This window comes from Corvus moneduloides, chromosome 2 (genome assembly GCF_009650955.1).
Source record: "Corvus moneduloides isolate bCorMon1 chromosome 2, bCorMon1.pri, whole genome shotgun sequence".
Taxonomy (NCBI): domain Eukaryota; kingdom Metazoa; phylum Chordata; class Aves; order Passeriformes; family Corvidae; genus Corvus; species Corvus moneduloides.
The window spans coordinates 86,270,735-86,289,789 of NC_045477.1; the positions used below are offsets into that span (position 1 = coordinate 86,270,735).

The 19,055-nt window shown below is 39.4% G+C and overlaps 1 protein-coding gene across 1 annotated transcript in view; it reads right to left on the bottom strand.

Annotated features, from left to right (window-relative positions):
* Positions 1 to 6,069: 6,069 nt before the first annotated feature.
* Positions 6,070 to 19,055, bottom strand: part of FAM155A (family with sequence similarity 155 member A) — a 440,645-nt gene continuing 427,659 nt past the window's right edge. Inside the window, exon 3 of the mRNA XM_032100148.1 lies at positions 6,070 to 6,801. Within this exon, the coding sequence (XP_031956039.1) occupies positions 6,506 to 6,801 (296 nt within the window). The 3' untranslated portion in view covers positions 6,070 to 6,505. The remainder of the gene's footprint in view (positions 6,802 to 19,055) is intronic.

The following is a 19,055-nucleotide window of genomic DNA, read 5'->3' on the forward strand; positions in this document are numbered from 1 at the left end:
CAAAAAGAGTAGTCTGCTGATTAGAGAAGGACTGATCTGCATTCACAGAAAACTCAGTCACTGCATTCTAGATGGTATCATGTTGCCACTTCATCCTACATCTGCATTTCGTGCAAAAAAGCGGTGGAGGAGCCTGTCTAGTAAAAAAAACCTTCAGAAATGTGAATCCCAGGCAGACATAGGAACTTCCTGGATGCTCCAAGAATGACCCCAAGAGAGCAAGAGTAAAATAGGACTATCCCATTCTATGTAGAACATTGGCTTAGGTAGCACCTTCCTCAGTAGATTCTTGGTTTGTATCACCAGCTCCTACTGTGTATTATGCTTCATCTGCCTTAATTCAGAGGTGTATATTCATCACTTATAAGACACATAGAATTTTGGTGTTGCAATGCTCAGTATCCTGACTAAAGATACATGCAAATACATCTTGTAGTGATCTTTGAAAATATATCCCTCTGCTGCCTGATTTATCCGTTTGACAGAAAGTACCCTTCTTCTATCTTCAATTTCCCCCACTGCTAAAGACTCCATGGAAAGGTTTGTATGTCTGTGTTACAGTTGTCCCAGCTGGCACTCTAGTCTTCATCCAGGTGTCCTTCATTTTCCGCTGGAGTGGGACATCACATCTTCTTTTCTCTTGTCCTACCCTGGACAATAAATCCTGGCAAAATCGTACAAGGGGAGCAGCTGGGAGAAGTAATGTCTTAACTGCTGCAGAGAGATTTGACAAAGACAGGTTGATAAACCCCTTCTGCTGAGACAGGGTGAAAATAGCAAAAAGAGTTTAGAGACATATCCAGCTGGCTTACTCAGAGGGCTGGTTCCGAAGCATGCTTATTACGTTTACCCTGTTTCAGCTGTTTGGGGTGTTCAGTGCACATATTGCATTTAAAGCGCAGTAGTGTTTCCTCTGACCTGTGCAGGGGGGCCTGACTGAGGCTGAAGGTGTAAGCAGGGCAGGCACATGCCTCTCTGAAGAGGAAACGGAGTCAATTCATGTGTGTCCAAGAGATGAACATAGTGTTAGGAGAGAGCGAGAGCCTAGAGGTTGGACTGAAATACTGAAGCAGAGTCAGCACTTTGAACACAGGCTATCCCTTAGAACCCATGACTGAGACCTCCTGTGCTACTTACAGCCACTGGAACTGCTGGGATGAGGTCTGTGCTGGGATCTTCCTGCATAAGTCAATGATTTCAAGAAGTTCAGAAGAATAACTAAACTCACAGGAGACAGTATGGTGGAAAGAATAACCAAACATGCCCCTTTTGCCCAAATTATTTACTTTTTTATTATAAAATCTATTTCTACAGCTGAAATTCTACCTGGAGATTCACACTCCAGAGTAAGGAATATAAATACAGTAATTTTGTTCTATTTTTTTATAGGTCTTATCCTTTGGCATTTTTGCTCTACAGTATGCTGTATTTGTAATAATTGTAGAGAACATATATCTTTGTCTCTCTCTTTTTGAAACAGGTCTATTTCTATATAGATCTACACCTACATATGCTTTTTTATTTTTTTTTCTTTTCTTTTTTTTTTTTTTTTTTGCATCTTGGTTGTATTTTGAAGAATTATATCTGTTTCTCAGATGGAATTTCCAAGTTGGCCCAGCCTCTTTTTTTCCCCAGAATGACACTAGTTCTCTCTTCCTTCTTCTCCCCCCAGGGAGACCTCAAGCTTGTTAACATTTGAAAAAATGCTTGAAAGTACTGGGCACCTAGAGTGGTCAATAATGTAATTTCTCACAGTTGCTGTAGAAAATATTGGCAAATAATATCCCTCAGTTGGGATGGTATGTGCTCCAGCCCTACTTCTCATCAAAACATCTAGATTTAATGAGAATTAACATGCTCAGAACTGGACATAATACTTTCCCAAGCTTTTCTAAAAGACTGCTGACAGCTGCTGGAAGACGACAGTCTCTTTTTACCTCACAAAGGTTGTTTAATTTCTTCTCCACAATGACAAATTTTCTGGTAGTTTGTCCTCTGTGCTCATAGTTCAATTTTGAAACCACTCCTTCACCAAACTAATATGAGTGACAATAATAAGAAAATAGAACCATTCACCATAAATATGATTTTGCCAATCTCTTGTTAAGACCTGACTAGGGCTGAAACCAGTGATCTTCTGTTTATGCACTATGCCCATGAGCAATTCCTGAGTAAAGATTATGAGATTATGGGATAACGAATTGAGACCTATGTGCTACCATGAACTTTTTGTGGGTGCATGCCTTTACCTGTATCAAGGCTCACTGAAGTCAGCATGACTCTGAGGCCATCTTGAAGCCTGCCTAAGAAGGGCTTATCATGGGGCTGTTGCACTGATGGGACATACAGTGAAAGTTGCAGTAAAGGACCAGGCACCTTCACAGACCCCTTGCTTAGGTGACTCTTCACACGTATCTTGAAATTTCCTAAAAACTAGGTCTACTCCACAAATGAGTTTTTCTTGTGCTTTGAATAGTCACTTAAGACAGGTTTCACTGTGTAAATTTGTGTGCATGTATTATCTTCAGCTCTCATGATAGGTAGGTATCTTCTGTGCAGAGAGGCAATGCTTACAAAAAGGACATTCATTATCATAACAGGTACAGGGAGAGCAGAAGATAATGTCTTTGTCCCTCTCTCTTTAATAGAAGAGTATAACTATATAAACTGAGAGTCACAACATGTACCAGATGAAACCTGCTATCTCTGCTGCTTGAAATACAGCTCTCATTCTTTTATTCTTTCTTCTTTAATTATGCAGAATAAAATTATTTTTAACCCTCAAGAAGAAATATCTTTGTTTGGTTTGTAACTATTGTTCCACAGATTCTTTGGCAGCTGATGGCTTGGTTTCATCATTTACGGAACTAAAACTTCATTCTAATATTTTATTGGGTTTTTGTCTTTAAATTATGGTGTGCAGAAGGACAGCCTTCATCTGCTATATTAAAAAAAAAAAAAAAAAGAAAAAAGATACTGTCTCTTTAATGAAAGAAAAGCATCAATATACTGTATTACTGAATGCAAATGCAATAAGAAATAACATATAGCTCTGGTTATGTTATATGACATTTGGCTTAGCAGTATTAACATATTGCACAAAATCTGCATTTTCCCTATTGCAGAAAATAAGACGATAAAAGACATGGGAAATTAATTTCTTCCATATGATCATAAAATAAATGTTCTTTTTTTCTTTTTCTTCTCGTCAGTCATTTGCAGAAATATTTTAGTATTACTTCTTTGTTAAGCCAGCTCTTTATCATGTATGTATTAGGCATACAGTACAAGGAGAAATGGAACAAGATGGCAGTTATAGCAGTGGCAAGATGCAAATTTATTCTGAAAAAAAGTAATATGTGCACAATATCAAGCATGCTTAAGTTTGTGCCAGGAAAACTATTACGAATGAAAAATGGATGGGATGGAATTTTGCATCATACATGATTACATGTTGCTTAACTTCATAGAAGAGTCTTTGTCTACTCCTGATGTCCCAGGTACCACCAAGAGAAGCTGCTTACCACACTGCTAGAGTGAAAATGGAAACAGATACCCCAGCAGTATTCAACTGCAACATGACTCTTTGTTTCAGAAATTAAAGAAATAGACCTCAAAAAGATGACAGAGAAAATTCACAGACCATTGAACTGCAGGCACTAACTCCAGGTAGGGAAAGGGGGATGAATTTATTACATCTTGTACTTGTAATTGAAAGTCTGTAATTGTTTTCTGCTTCATTTTCCCCAAGTTGAATTAGGCTACATTATGCATGTGATGTTGTTGTCACTGTTTTTCCTCCTGTCTCTCTCATATTGTATGACACATGACTGACTGTAGCCAAGCAGTGGAGGAGTAATTTTTCACTGACACCACTTGAAAACATTTTTGTAAAAAAATAAGTGATGAAGAATGAAGAAGAGCAGAAAAGAAGAAATAAAATACCTTAAAGATAGCTCTCTACATTAATTCACCATGAAGCGAAAGAGAAATAATAAAAACTCTTCTTCAGGTGCCAATTCAATTGAGATGAACCAGACTAGGTACTGCATTGGTACAGTGTAAAAACAGATGACAGTGAGTAATGGTGTGAACAAAAAACCATGAGGAACATCACAGAAATGGATGTTGGATGGCCTTTGCACAGCAGAGGTAGATAAAGGTTATAACAAACTGTTTACTGACCATGTACACTTACTAGAATTAAGAGGTCAGTTGAACAAGAGCTCACCTAGTAAGAGCTTTCTCAGTAGTGTGACTTATCAGCTGTTGTACAGTACCAGAGCACTGCCCAGTTATTGCTCCATCACTTTTCAGTAACATTTCTGTCCTTTCAAAAGTCTACATTCTACCATTAGTTAAGGCTTTTTCTTTTGCATTTCTACATTTCCCCCCAATTTTGCATCAATTCACTGTAATTAATACATGTGCCTCTAACAGAAAAGAAAATAAATAAAAAGCACCATGTTTTATTGAACAAAATATAGCATGTGCAAGGAAGGGAAGGGAGGAATTATAGAAACAAACCAGTGCTGAAGAATTTTGCATTAGCTGGTGCTTTTTGTTGTTGTCGTATTTGCACAGATCGTTTTAGGCTCCTCAGTCCAGGTTGTAGCAAAACACTATCAAAACAAATACTCTTGCAAAATATTTTAGCTTCGCAGCTTAACATGTGCATCTTGAACCGCTTAAGCAGCATGATTATCTTCTTTTTGTTTTTCTCCAGAATTCAACAGACCGTAAAGTGTATACAAAAATGTATTATGCACCAGTGATTAAATGTTCTTACAACATTAATATTTATCAAGGGGTATTTCATAGCTAGAAAGTAGGTAACTATATTTTATTTCCTAAGAGAACATTTTCTATAGTTTTCCTTCATTTCCCAGCTACACAGCAAACATCTCTAAAGTGCACTTCCCAAGTGTAGTTAGAGAATAGGAAGGAATGTAAAGTTTTTAAAAACAGCCCTTATTAACTTTTCCTTCCATTGATTCTACTGTAAACTCTAAAAAGCCTTTTTAAAAAGCAAATTTTCATACACTCAGCAGGTGAAATGTTCCCACAAAAATAAAAGTAAACAAATTCAAAACCACCCCAAACAATGAAAAATCAGCAATCATATTACAATCTTTTCTCTTGACTACTCGTATCCTAGTATATCTTTACTGTTTTTATTGCACATTTATGAAAACGGTTGTCCTATATATTTAAAAAAAAAATAGTTTCTTTATCTGTGCTAACACATTCTTGTGCATCCTTAATAAACTAGAGTTACTTTCAACAACATGTAGGTATTAGAAAAACAATGGAATCAAACCAAAGAGATAATTTGTTTTGTAGATGTTCAAAGACTTCTAGTGTAATTTTGTTGAGACAAAGAGTTGAATTTTGGAGGTTCTGGCTCCCATTTGTTATGGAAAGCTGCTGGTTATGTGACAGCAGGAGAACTCAAGACGTGATTCACAATGAATGTCAATCCTTCACCTCCAATATGAAGGCTTCCCAACTATTCAACTTGCTGAGCATAACTGGTTTTACTTAGCATATCTAGAAAAGGCTGCTCCTGTTCAACTGACCAGTGAGAAAGGACTGGACTTCTTCAAAACGGGTATTGGAGCAACAGTTTGTTATATATTTCTTTACACTTTTTAACTGTCCGATCCCACCTTGTGAGGAGAGCACTTGTTTGTTCAGCTAAAAGGAACCCCCTTCATGCTCCTTTTGGTTTGCTCAGTCAACTGTTTTATGCAACAGTGGCAGAGGCACACTGGAATTGTGTACCCATTCATTGTGATTACACAGACAAAAGCAAATGTATGTTGTCTGTGATGGTAGATGGGAAAGGGAAAGGAGATGAATGGTTCCCATGGATAAGAGGACAGTAAGGTTTGTTTGGGGTTCTTTTTGTGGTTGCTTTTTTTTTCTTTTTTTTCTTTTCTCTTTTTTGGTTAAATTTTGTTTTGTTGTTCTTTTTGTGGGTTTTTGTTGGGGTTTTTGTGGGCTTTTTGTTGGGTTTTTTTCTATATTTTTCTCTTTTTTTTTCTTTTTTTTTCTTTTTTTTTTTCTTTTTTTTTGCTATGTCATGAAATCATAGCAGTCATTCCTCTAATAGAAACTGACAGGACATAAAAGACAGAACTATCAGATGAACACACACAATGACTAGAAATATATCGACAGAGAAAAGACTTAATTTAGCTTTGAGAAACCGTCCCAAAAATAAAATCCTGTATTAACAAGTGCAAAAAACAAAACAAAAAAAGAAACTCCAAACATTAAAACACAGTGTATAAAATGGTGTGAGAAAGTTAAGTCACCAAACAGCCTTTTAGTCAATAAAAAGCTGTGTTTATGTGTCCTTGTTTGGGTAGCGGCCCATTTTCATTTTACCCAAAAGGTCATTCAAGAAGAGATCTGAGGGTAAAGCACTCAGTCCTTGCTATTTTTGACTGTAGTAATTTGGGCCTGTTGTGTTTCTGTCATGTAAGATGAATCCTTTCTTTTATTCCTCATTGGTTGAATTATCTTCCAAAGTTGTTATGCCTCCAAAGCCCAGTCCTGTTGAGTTCTGTGCTGCTGAGACTGTAAGTACTGTATGTAAGAGAATTAATACAAGAACACACAGTTTAAGTCTGCTGTTACACAGTCTTGATGCTGATGAAACTGCGAGAGATGTCCTGTGACACGTTGTTGAGCCACTTGTTTTTATAGTCCCTTTGGGTTGATGATCTGATAATAGTCCCCATCTGACATCACAGCATTCTGGTTCTGCATTGGTTGGATAGTTTTCATAGAGCCCTGTAGGGTAAACACAAAACAAGAATAAATACCAGGCACAAGGATTGGCAGAAATAGTAGATGGAAGGAACAGCTGACATTTAGTCTAAGCTATTGAATCCATATCTTTGGGTGAGACTGAGACCCTCAGAGGTCCTGCCATTCTGTATAATTAGAGATGTTGAAGGAATATGCACCATCTAACAGGAAGCAGCATCAAAAGATCATTCAGCAGAACTATGATGCTGAGCATGATTGTGTAAAGAAGCAACATTAAAAAGCAATTATTGATATTTGAATGATAAAGGTGTTTGAATTCTTCCTTTTGGGGAAGTAACAACCAATGATGAAGTAAGAACTAATCAACAAGGATGTTTCCACAAAAAACCTTGAAATTCTTCTTTCAGTACGTGAGCACATAAAGACAGGCATTAAATAACAAATAATGATGTACTGATGATATTGGCTATTTCAGTTTTCAAACCTATGTAAATGAAACTGCATCACAGGAACAGCTTCCAAACAGAGCTGTGAATCTATATGTTTACCCTACCTCATCTGAGTTCTTCCAGTTGGATATTGTCTTCAACATATCCCAGAGGTGAAAACAATCTTTCCTTGCCATACAATGATTGGATCTCCTGATGTTTCTGATTACACAGCTAGGTCATTTTTGCCTTTGAGACAAAGTTACTGATGGTTACTCAACCTGAACTGATTCTGACTTTTTGAACACTACGATGAACTCTATCTTTTTGGAAATTGTCAGTGCTATCTGCATTACCATATCACAGATTAACATAACCAAAGTGTTCTGTTTGCTTCTCACATACCTTTTTCTCTGATAAATTAAAATAACCTAATTTGGCTATTTAACTAGTGTTCAAATGTAAAAATGTCTAACATAATGGACAAACACCTTTTCTCCATTTAAACTGACCTTGGATTAAATTCTGCAGTAAATAATACACTCTGTGGTAGAACTAGGTTTTTCTAGGAAAAAATCTATCTGTGTTGAAATATTAGGACAGTAATTTTGAAAGCAGCTTCATTTCTTGGAACAAGAATCACATTTTCTCTAAAATATCACAACAAGAATATTACTTTCAAAAAGCAATTTAGTTGTAACATTCTTAGGTCCAGGCACCAGATTGCTTGCATTTTGTGAATAACTTGTAAAGAAAAGCAGTACGCCTTAAAATATGATAAATCTGAATGCTTTGTTTCCTACTTCCATAATATTGATCTTCAACTAAGCAAAATATGTGTTAGGTACGCTAAGAACGTTAAGATGCCTAGACTGGCACATTTTTACATAACTGACACAATAGTCTGCTATGCTACATATGAGTCCAAATAAAGTTTCATTCATTTTTGGATTCAACCAAATTTTTAAAGATACAGGAATGGAAGGAACTTGTTTCGTGTTCTGTAGATTCAGAGTTTATTCTACAGTAAACCTCACCATTTTTTCCACTTCTGCAGTCAGAAACTTAATGCAGCATTCCAAAGGTTGAAAATTATTAATTCTCACTCTAGATCATAGCTGAAATGATCACATTTTTCTTTAAGAAATTCAATTGCAATTTGGAACTTCTGGACAATTGTTTATTGAAGGTATAAAAAAATGGTCTTCTTTTCCAAGACCCATCTTTTGGAGTTTGTATGCATAAGTCTGTTTTTAAACACTGCAACATACAAGCAATGCCTCTCAAAGCAGGGAATTATGATTTGTTCTGTGAACTGCAGTAGCTCAAATGATTAGTAGTAATTGAAGAGACACAGAGAATGGTTAATGCTTTGATCCCACTGAGACTTGCTTACTTTTCAAACTATATTTTTTGTCTTTCTTGTTACTGGAAAACCCAGACTTCCTTTGAAATGAAAGCTGTGTATATAAATTGTCAATCAAAAGGTATTTAAATTGTTCATATGCACTTACTGAATTATAAATAAATTGATGACAACTCCACATTCAAAGACAAATTGAACGTTCCTTAATGTAAAATTACATTTCCTCTTTATTTCAATTCATCAATTAAATTTAGGTTTTGAATTTGCAGTTACATATTAAATAAACAATTAACCACAGAGACACTATTCATATGACAGTGTAGAAAATTTAGATAAATTTAGTCAGACCATTTGTACTGAACACAACACATGTTCCTCGCCACATACTTGTTTGTAGCCATAAATACAGACTTTTGGCCCTTGGATCTAATTAGTCTGTCTGTTCAGTCAGAGGTTTACAAACGTATGACTTAACTAGAAATCCAGAAAACACTGGCTACATATTCTTGGAAAATGTAGTTTGTTCTTTTATCAAAATATTAATAGAATCATAGAATGGCTTGGGTTGGATGGGACCTTAAAGATCATCTAGTTCCAACCTCCCTGCTGTGTGCAGGTGTTGGGGCCCTCCCCCCCCTGCCATGTAGCCCTGGGGGGGGAGACACGGGGTTTCCCTGCCCCTGGTCAGCCTCGTTCCCCACTGATTGTTTTGTGTTCCCCTGCTTGGGCAAGGACCCTCGGGTCCCGTGACTGGAACAGTTCCTCGGCAGAGCCCCGGCCATGGGGCTGGAGAAATAAACATCTCTGAAACATCTATCAAGAATCGGTCCATATATATTTCTTTTCCACAGGCCTCATTGATTGATATGCCTGTTGCAGTATCCACACTGTAACAAATGGTAGAGAATTGCGGGCAAGATACCGATCCCTAAGGACAGAAAATTCATGAGTAAAAACCACTCTAGATCTCTCTCTTCTAGCCTTGGTTTGGATATTCTCTCTGGACTATGGAAGAATCATGGGAAATATGGCTCTCTGAGTCACAGAAAGAAATGTATCTAGAAGTTAAAGGAATCCTTGAACAACAAAACAAGAAAGTATCTGTTCCGGGAGATCTAGAACACTTTTTTAACTGGCTTTTCAAAAATTTCTTCTATATTTCTCGAGACTTACTTTTTGATATTAATTGTCCTGGAATTACTGGAATTAATCACGGGTGTTTTTGGCATGAGATCTGGGATGAGATAAGGGATCACACAAAACATGCACTAGTGATAGAACCTCTCCGTGCATCCCTTGTAATCAGCGAAGCTCTTGAGGAGCATTTGTATGGTCCCATTACCCCTAGAGCAGAGGATGGCCGTAATCCCATGGCCAAGGCCGTGCGGCAGCCATCCCAGGAGCACATGACTGCAGCCATTGCCGGTGGAGGTTCCTGCACTGGATGCGCCCAGCCCCCTCAGGAGTCTGCGCCTTATCGCGGACCCCATCCCTGTCTCGGAGTCCCCGGCCGCTCGACCGTGAGTGAGGGAGCGATGCCGCAGGCGCCGCGGGTGCCGTGGGCCACTTGCAGCAGAGAGGCGGCCCCACGAGCAGCCAGGAACTGGGGGTCGGTGTGGAAGCCTGCTCTGAGCACACGGCTCGGAGAGCCCTGCGGAGGGAGAAGCGGCGGTTTCCACAGTGACACGAGAAGCCGCGCCAGCACCGAGCTGAAACGAGGCTGCTCTCAAAGCAGTGTGGAGTTGGCGGAGCGGAACTGCTCGCAGGGCGCGGGGCCAGCAGCGATGGCAATGCGGGGCCGCACAGAGCCCAGACACGCGCCGGAGCAGCGCCGCTCGGAGGGCGCGGAGCAGCTGCAACGCGAGGCCCCGGCTGAGACATTGGAGTCGGCGAGGCAGCAGCCACGCAGGACAAGCAGCCACGACGAACACGCAAGCACGTGATAGGAGAAGTTATAGCAACGAAAATCACGGGAACTGTGAAATGGTACAGTGTAAAAAACAACTATGGATTTATAACACGAGATGATACAGGAGAAGATTTATTCATCCATAGAACTGCCATTAAAAGGAATAACCCTAAAAATTACCTGCAAAGTGTAGGAGATGGGGAAGTTGTACAATTTGATATAGTGCAAGGAAAGAAGGGTTTACAAGCAGCGAATGTTACTGGGCCTGGAGGTATTCCCGTCAAAGGCAGCTGTTATGCACAAAATTATAAACAATATCCATCCCCGCAACTTCCCTACCCACAACTTACTTTCCCCTTTTACCCTATACCGAATATAAACCCTTTCCTAAATTTATCCCATCCCCAGTTTATTCCTAATCCATTTGTCACCTCATGGCTTCCCTATACAATTCCCTTTTCCTACAACTCCTCTTCGATGCCGAGGGGGGGATGAAAAGGAGGAGGGAAGAAATTAAACCCTCTCCTGCCTTAGTTTCCCCACAAAGCATGCCCGGAGAGTCCTGTCTCCCTTCTGTCAGCCTTAAGATGTTCCAGAGAATCTGTTTGGACATTTAAAGACTCAGGAGGGTGGTTTGTTCTGTTTTGAAACTGTTCTTGTTATGTTTATCCAGTTGTTTTCAATGTTAAGTTTTTAAATCTCTTTTTGTTAAAAATAAATGGGTGAAATGTTGGGGCCTTCCCCCCCCTGCCATGGGGTCCTGGAGAGGGGCCCCTTGGGGGGGAGACACGGGGTTTCCCTGCCCCTGCTCAGCCTCATTCCCCATTGGTTGTTTTGTGTTCCCCTGTGCAGGCAGGGACCCTCGGGTCCCGTGATTGCCTCAGTTCCTCAGCAAATCCCGGCCATGCGGCTGGAGAAATAAACATCTCTGAAACATCTATCAAGAATCGGTCCATAGATATTTCTTTTCCACGGGCCTCCTTGTTTGATACACGTGTTGCAGTATCCACACTGTAATATGCAGGGACACACATTTCACTAGACCAGGTTGCTCAAAGCCCCATCCAACTTGGCCTTGAACACTTGCAGGGATGGGGAGTCCACAGCTTCTCTGGGCAACCTGTTCTGATGCCTCACCACCCTCACAATAATTTCTTCCTAAAATATCTTCCTAATATCTAATCTAAGCCTACTCTTTCAGTCTGAAACCATTCCCCTTGTCCTATCACCCCACACTATTATAAAAAAAAGTCTCTCTCCATGTTTTTTTGCAGGCTCCCTTCAGGTACTGGAAGACTACAACTAGGGCAGCCAAAGCCTTTTCTTTTCCAGGCTGAAAAATCCCAATTCTCTTAGTCTTTCCTCATAGGAAAAGTGCTCCATTCCTCTGATCATCTTGGTATCCCTCCTCTGGACTTGTTCCAACAGGTCAATGTCCATCCTGTGCTGAGGACCCCAGAGCTGGATGCAGTGTTCCAGGTGGGGTCTCATAAGAGCAGAAGGGCAGTGTCACCTCCTTTGCCCTGGTGGCCATGCTGCTTTTGATGCATCGCAGGACACATTTGGCTTTCTGGGCTGTGAGTGCACATTGCTGGATCACGTCCAGTCTCTCATCCACTAGCACCCTCAAGTCCTTCTGTGCAGGGCTGCCCTTGATCTGTTCATCCCCCAGCCTCTGTTGATACCAGGGGTTTCCTTGACCCAGGCAGCACCTTGTACTTGGTCTTGTCCTCATGAGATTCCCATGGGCCCACTTCTTGAGCTTTTCCAGGTCCCTCTGGTTGGCATCACATCCTTCAGGCGTGTCAACCATTCCACTCATCTTGGTATCATCTGCAAATTTACTAAGGGTGCACTTGATCTCTTCATTAAAAAAGATATTAAATAAGACTTCATTGTAGAAGACCACTAGGTTGGTCAGGCACTTGGTGAAGCCATGTTGACTGTCTCAAATCACCTTCCCATTCACCATGTCCCTTAGCACAGCTTCTAGAAGGGATCTGTTCCATGATCTTTCCAGCCACAGAGGTGAGTCTGACAGGTTTTTAGTTCTCAGCATCTTCCTTGACCTATCTACTATTATCCTTTTTAAAGATGGGTTCAATGTTGCCCTTTTAAAAGTCATCTGGGACTTGACCTGATTGCCATGACTTTTCAAATATCATGGAGAGTGGCTTGGCAACTATATCAGCCAATTACCTTGGGTCTCTGGGGGTGTGACTCATTGGGTCTCATAGATTTATGTACATTCATGTTCCTCAGGTGGTCGTGAACCTGATCTTTACTTACAGTGGGAGGGACTTTGCTCCTCCAGTCTACATCCTGTTGTCCATCCAGTCAAGAGATATAGGAAGAGAGAGGTTGACATTGAAGACTCAGGCAAAAGTGTTGTTGAGTACCTCAGCCTCCTCCTCATCCATTGTTATCAGTTTTCCAACACTGTTTATGGGGATACGCCTCCTTTGGCCTTCCTTTCCTTGCTAATATGCCTATAGAAGCCCTTCTTTTTATTCTTTGCATCCGTTGCCATGTTCAGTTCCTTGCCCCATCCTTACACAATCTGATTTCATCTCTATGCTTTTCCAAGGTTACCTGTCCTTGTTCCCACTGCCTGTGCATTTGCTTCTCTCCCTTTTGTTTGACTTCCTTTTGTTTAAAAATTAAATACTTGCTTATAAGAAATAAAAAGGATTTCTCAAACCATGAAGGCTTCCCCCTTCCTCTTTTGTCTCTATAGTTCAGTTTGTACACCTCATTACTTTATGTTATTTGGATATTTGGTAATTGTATTCCTGAGGCTGACCTCACAGCTGTTACTGGCTTGAAATGAATTTTGCTTTTCACTTTTTTACTTAAAATTCTCAGTTCTTCATTTCCCAACTCTTCCCAGCACTCAGCTATCTTTCACCAGCATAAATCTTAGTCCATATGGAGGTTCTTGGACCTTTATTATAATCAAGGAGCTAGAATTTGCCAGAAGACTTGGTTTCAAACCATTCTCCAGTCAGATATACTTTCACTCACAAAGGTCATGCAAAAGCTCTCTCTTTTCTTTGTAATCAGGTAGGTTTTTCTCCACATGAAGATAACATTTTGATAATCAGCACAGAAGTAACATCTGTAGGGACTGTGTTACTAATGCTGATGCAAGTAGTAAGGCTACTGGTTCCACTGAGATTGTTAATGGAGACATGAATAGATAAAACCTGTATGTCCTGCTCAGCTGAATCAGACTGAAAAAGGAGTGACAGCATGAATATCATATTCACTTTGTGGAATGTGCTTTGCAGAAAAAGCAGCAAACCTCAAGCAAGTTCTTAAACAAAAATTGAAATCACAAAGACTGTCTACGCATGCATGGTCTGCTGATCAGCTAGATCACCATCTAACTCACAGGCTGCTGTGGTTTCTGCCGGAGCAGTTGCAGGAACCAGCCTGTAAAAGCAGTGGTTGCACCCCTATGACTCTCAGCACTGTCAGGATATGTGACACTTGCGGCTGGATTTGAATCTGCAGCAGGTGATCTGACTTGGCTTCTTGGTTTTTTTGCTACAGAAAGAGTTATGGAGCCATACTATTCTGCATCATGGGAAACTGGTCTGGTTGATATTTGTGTTGTCATTGCTGGATAAGTATTTGGGAAGCCAGAGAAACAAAACAGATCTTATGATATGTTATGCTTTTTTTCCTCTTTTTCTTTCTGTAGAGCTCTAACCTGTGGTCATTTTTCACACAGATTTATGATTATTTTTGAGAGGTATATGAAGCTTCTTGTGCTTGAAGTAAAGACGTTGAAACAAGAGAAGTGGATGTAGTATACCAGAAGTTTTGAATTTTCCATTTTATTGTGAAGCCCAAAGTAAATAATGTCTGCCAAGAGTGATCCATCCAGCAGTGACATCATTGTATCAGTGAATGCCAGCACTCAGCATGACATTTCTGTTTCTGAGGAAATATTTCTGAGATTTTAATATTAACATTTTCCAACTATGGAAGTCAAGAGAACACATTAGATATTATATGAATAGATTTCACTGCTTGCTTACAACTGATCTGGAAGCCAGCACTTTTTGATCTCATCCAGATGGTCTTCTCAATTTCTAAATTGCTGTGTCTGTGACACATTATGATGATTAGACATGTATTTTATACCTTTCATATTATAAAAATGAAATAAAATTATATGTAGAAGAATATTGAAGATGAATAAATTATTCTTTTGTCAAACAGATTATTCTTAAACTGGTGATAAGACTGTTCAGCTCTTTTGAAAAGGCTGACTTCCATTACAGACTCCATTCCAGCTGTTGGAGGAGATCTGGGTTGGAGATTTGTGTTGCTGTGTTTGAAGTTTTTTTATCACTGTATGTTGGTGATTATTACAGATAGTTGTCTCATGAACATTTTCTTATGTGTATGTGTCCAAATCCAAGAAGAATTCATTGTGTTTCTTCACAATACATTAATTTCTTCCCTAAATTATGCATAGGGCCAATTTCCTGCTGCTGGTGTAAATCAGCGTTACCCCTCTAAAACTGAGCTGCTACAAGTCAGAACAATGAGTAAATAGCTGACTCTCAAAACTATACAATGAAGATTTTCACCGCTACTGTTTTGAGATACAGGAAAACTTGCTTCTAGAAAGCGTTTGGCTTTTCCCAGTTCCCTCCAGTTTTGCTTCTATATGTAGAATCTTTGATTAAAAGGATGTACTATTGTGATATGATACAAAAAGGTCACACATATCTAAGTACTGTGTCACCATAGAAAGTTTAGGGATATCAGTAAGTTAATTGTCTGGGTCATTTTTCTAGGAGAAGATGGTTTACAGAAAATAAACCTATTCTGATATGGGACCTCACTCATGGGAAAGCGCCAGTATTCAAGACTAGAAGAGCACGAGACTCAAAAAGATGAGCTATTTAGTTGACAGATTTTGCTGCAAAAACCATGTCAAATTTTCCCTGCAAGCAGATCCATAGCTACTAATGATTTAAACCGTGCTTGTCAAACATAAAAGGGATTTGTCCTGCTGTCTGTGTTAGCTTAATATTTTGATATTTTAGGACCTACTAAGAGGTGCAGACAGGAGGCAAATCACACATTATTATGAGACATTTTTAGAGGAAGAATTTTGATCAAATATATAGTTTTTTTTTAATTTGTCAAGAACAACATAAAGCAGATTGAAATCAGAGAGATTTTCTCTTCTTGAATTGTTCTACAAAAAAGAGATAGATTGTCTTGCTTTCTTTATATCACATTTTCTCAAGGAAATTGCTTTTCAAATTGCACTGAAATCAGGGCATCTGTTTTGAAACAGACACGCTATAGCTAAATCTGTTGGTGAAACCCAGTCACACATCTGCCCCTTGAGAGGAAGCTGCAGTTTAAAGAATTTATTCTAATACTTTTGCTGAGCTTTCTTAGGCATCAAACTTCTACAGATTGATGAGAATTCTCTGTAATAATTCTCACTATGTCCTTAGAAAGGTCAGTGTATGCTATGAAGTATGACTGACAGTTTCATACTGTAACACATTTACAGTGAATTCTTTACTCTAAAGGAGGTAGAGTTTCCATGGAAGTGTTACTTTGCATGGATCACATAAATATATGTCATTGTTATTTGCCAAAAATTGATTCATGCTCTGCGTTCCAAACAACTGAGATGTTAATCAGAACACATAAAATTAGGAGTCTAAATTAATATGAACTGAAAGATATTAGTGATTTAAAGCACCTGAATCACCTGTCTACTTACCTCTGCTCTCCCTTTACTTTCTACTTCTAATTGAAAAGTATCAGAGGTCTGTTCAACACAGGATAATAGACAAATTTGATTCTCCTCTTGATGGCAGAAGACTTGTTCTGATGGCACTGCTCTTAGGAGTTTTAGGAAGAACTAAAGGGTGCCATGCTACTTTTGGAAGAAATTATTGCAATGCATCTCTGCCTTGTTGCTGCTCACTACACTTCCTTCCATTCCTTCAAAGTGGAACTCTCCTTCTCCATTAAATGTCATGACATCTATTGTACAGATAAAGAGTGTGAGCATGTGGCTGAGATTCCGTGCCTGAGACTTGATGCTGGGTGATGGCCCTGTTATATCACAGGGCACAAAGAGATCATAAGTCATGGTCATTACAAAGAAAGCCCTTAGCAACACAATTAGCACTAAATCTGCACTCTAAAGTGGTCCAGACTTTGCACATGGACAGCATTTTCTCCCAGCAGTCAGAATAGGCTATGTCCATATTAACAAGTAATTTTGGGAATACGAGAAGATCGGTACAATAAAGTGGGTGGTACTGAGTATCTATCTCATGTCAACCCTAAATGCCTCTGAAGGGATTTTTCCTCACTCTAGCTCTAGTCTTAATTTTGTAGAGCAAATGTGCATTAATGGTTGGGGCATGGTAGGGTGATGCTGTAGCCCATCTCCTTATTTAGTTAAGGAAGAGATGACTACATCTACAATGGAAAATAATCCTACTGGTATGAACACTGTTTTCTTAGGAGTTACTGTTAAAAACCTTGACCTGGAACTTTGCATGGAACTAATTCACTGTAATTTGCCATGTGTGTGTATGTACACCTGGAAACTATTGTTATCTCCCTCAAATGAGATTTTAGTTCGCATGGGCAGTTCTAGACAGCTGTTGAAAGAAACATTGGATGAAACCACTGGAAACTTTAATCATACGGATATAAACTCCAAAGGCCAAAACTGAAAGTAATCACTTAGTTTTAATGAATCTGAAAATCAAAACCAGCATGTCACAACACAGCACCTGATGGAAGGATCAACTTCATTCTTTCTGTCCTGGAAGAAAGGGGACAAGAAGAAAGGAGACAAGAAGGGAACACTAAATTCTTTCTATCTAACTGCATATTTCCATAATCAGAACCACACTGTGATTCTGATTGTTTTGATTAATCTCCCAAGCACTTTCTTTTGCACTGCAGTTGTTCCACACCCTCATATGCATTTCTACAAAAGATGAGTTCTGGTGATACATAACAAGTGCAGCATGCCTTCTCCTTTCCCTACTATATGCTTTCTTTGGAGGTGATCAAGTTAGACATTCTCAGGCTAGAATACTTGTTGCTTATTACATGAGTTCATAAATTTCCAAGAAGTCAGTATTAATCCATATTATAAACTACAATTTATTTTCTTTTTAATTTAATGACAAATACAACTACTGCAGTATTTCTTGGGGAAAAATATCTAGTCCTATGCTGTTTTCTCATCATGTGGACCTTCCAAGGAAGGGTAAAACCCTTCTTATTATTTCCTTTTATAGCCTCCAGTACTTTTTTTTTTCAGATTCCAACACCACAAAAATCCTGCCTTGAGAGGTAATGTGGGTTCCCTGTTGTCCACCAATGCTGCCAGGCCCTCACCTCCAGCAGGTCTCTGTGCTCTGACTAACTGCTGTGGTAGGACAGGATTGAAACTGGAGTTGGCAGCTCCTACTGCCAAGGCACCCCCCTGCATGGAGATATGGAACCACACCAGCCTCTACCTGGCTGCAATGGGAAAATTACATGTAACATTTTTCATCCTGCGCTCTGGGCTTTAGTCAATACCAAATAAAACCAGCTATCCCTTGTATACCTTTTCTTGTTACTTGACACCTAAATGTTAAAGAAAAATACCATTTGACCTTACTTTTTGTGTTTTTCTAGTGAAGAGACAGACTAATAACTAGAACATGTATGCCAGACAGAAACTCGCAGAAAGTGCAGTAGGAGATGTCCCTCAAGACATGGGTGACCTGCTTTCAGCTGTTTTTCTGCAAAAGGATTTCAAATTATCTGTCAAGTCACAAGCTATGCTGAGGTAGTGTTTTATCTGCTGTTGAACTCACTTTACTTTGCATGAAAAAAATCTGTTTTCGTTAAACGGCAGAGAGGTATGATTCTTTATTCCCACAGCAGACTATAGCCTAATTTCTCATTGTTTAGTGGCAGGAAGTACTCTTATGGTGAGCTGCTGCTTAATAAGGGTGAAAATGGGCCTCTATTCCAAACAAAGTTTGAATTGCTCCCTTGTACCTGTCCTCAGCATCTTCTCTTGCACACTGTCTAGGGCCAGCATACTCATTCCCAGGGTCTGTGAACACAAGCTCTGCTCTGCCGCTGCTGGCATTGGACTTGAGAGGGCAAAAAGTTCAACCAAATATTAGTTAGTGGACTGCTGAGATGAGATTTAGGTCACCCTGATTTTAAGTGTCTGCAATAAGACCCTGGTGACTAACAGCAACTAAAGCAAATAGAGTACAGCCAGCAATGTGAGCAAGTCCTCTCATCCGGTGCAGGTGCCTACTTAAGGTGAATTAAATAGCTCTCAGCTCTACTGACTACACCAGTGACTCTAGTGAGAGCTTTGTCACAGAGCTTATGTGTAAATACCCACATTATTAATACCTGCAATAAAATGAGTTTAATCCTCCCCTAAAGCTGCTTTTTCATCCCAAACTCAGACACATCATTAATCTTTTCAAAATCATCTATTTTGTGTGTTTTAGGAAGGAATTTGGATTATGAGTTATACTAGGAAAAA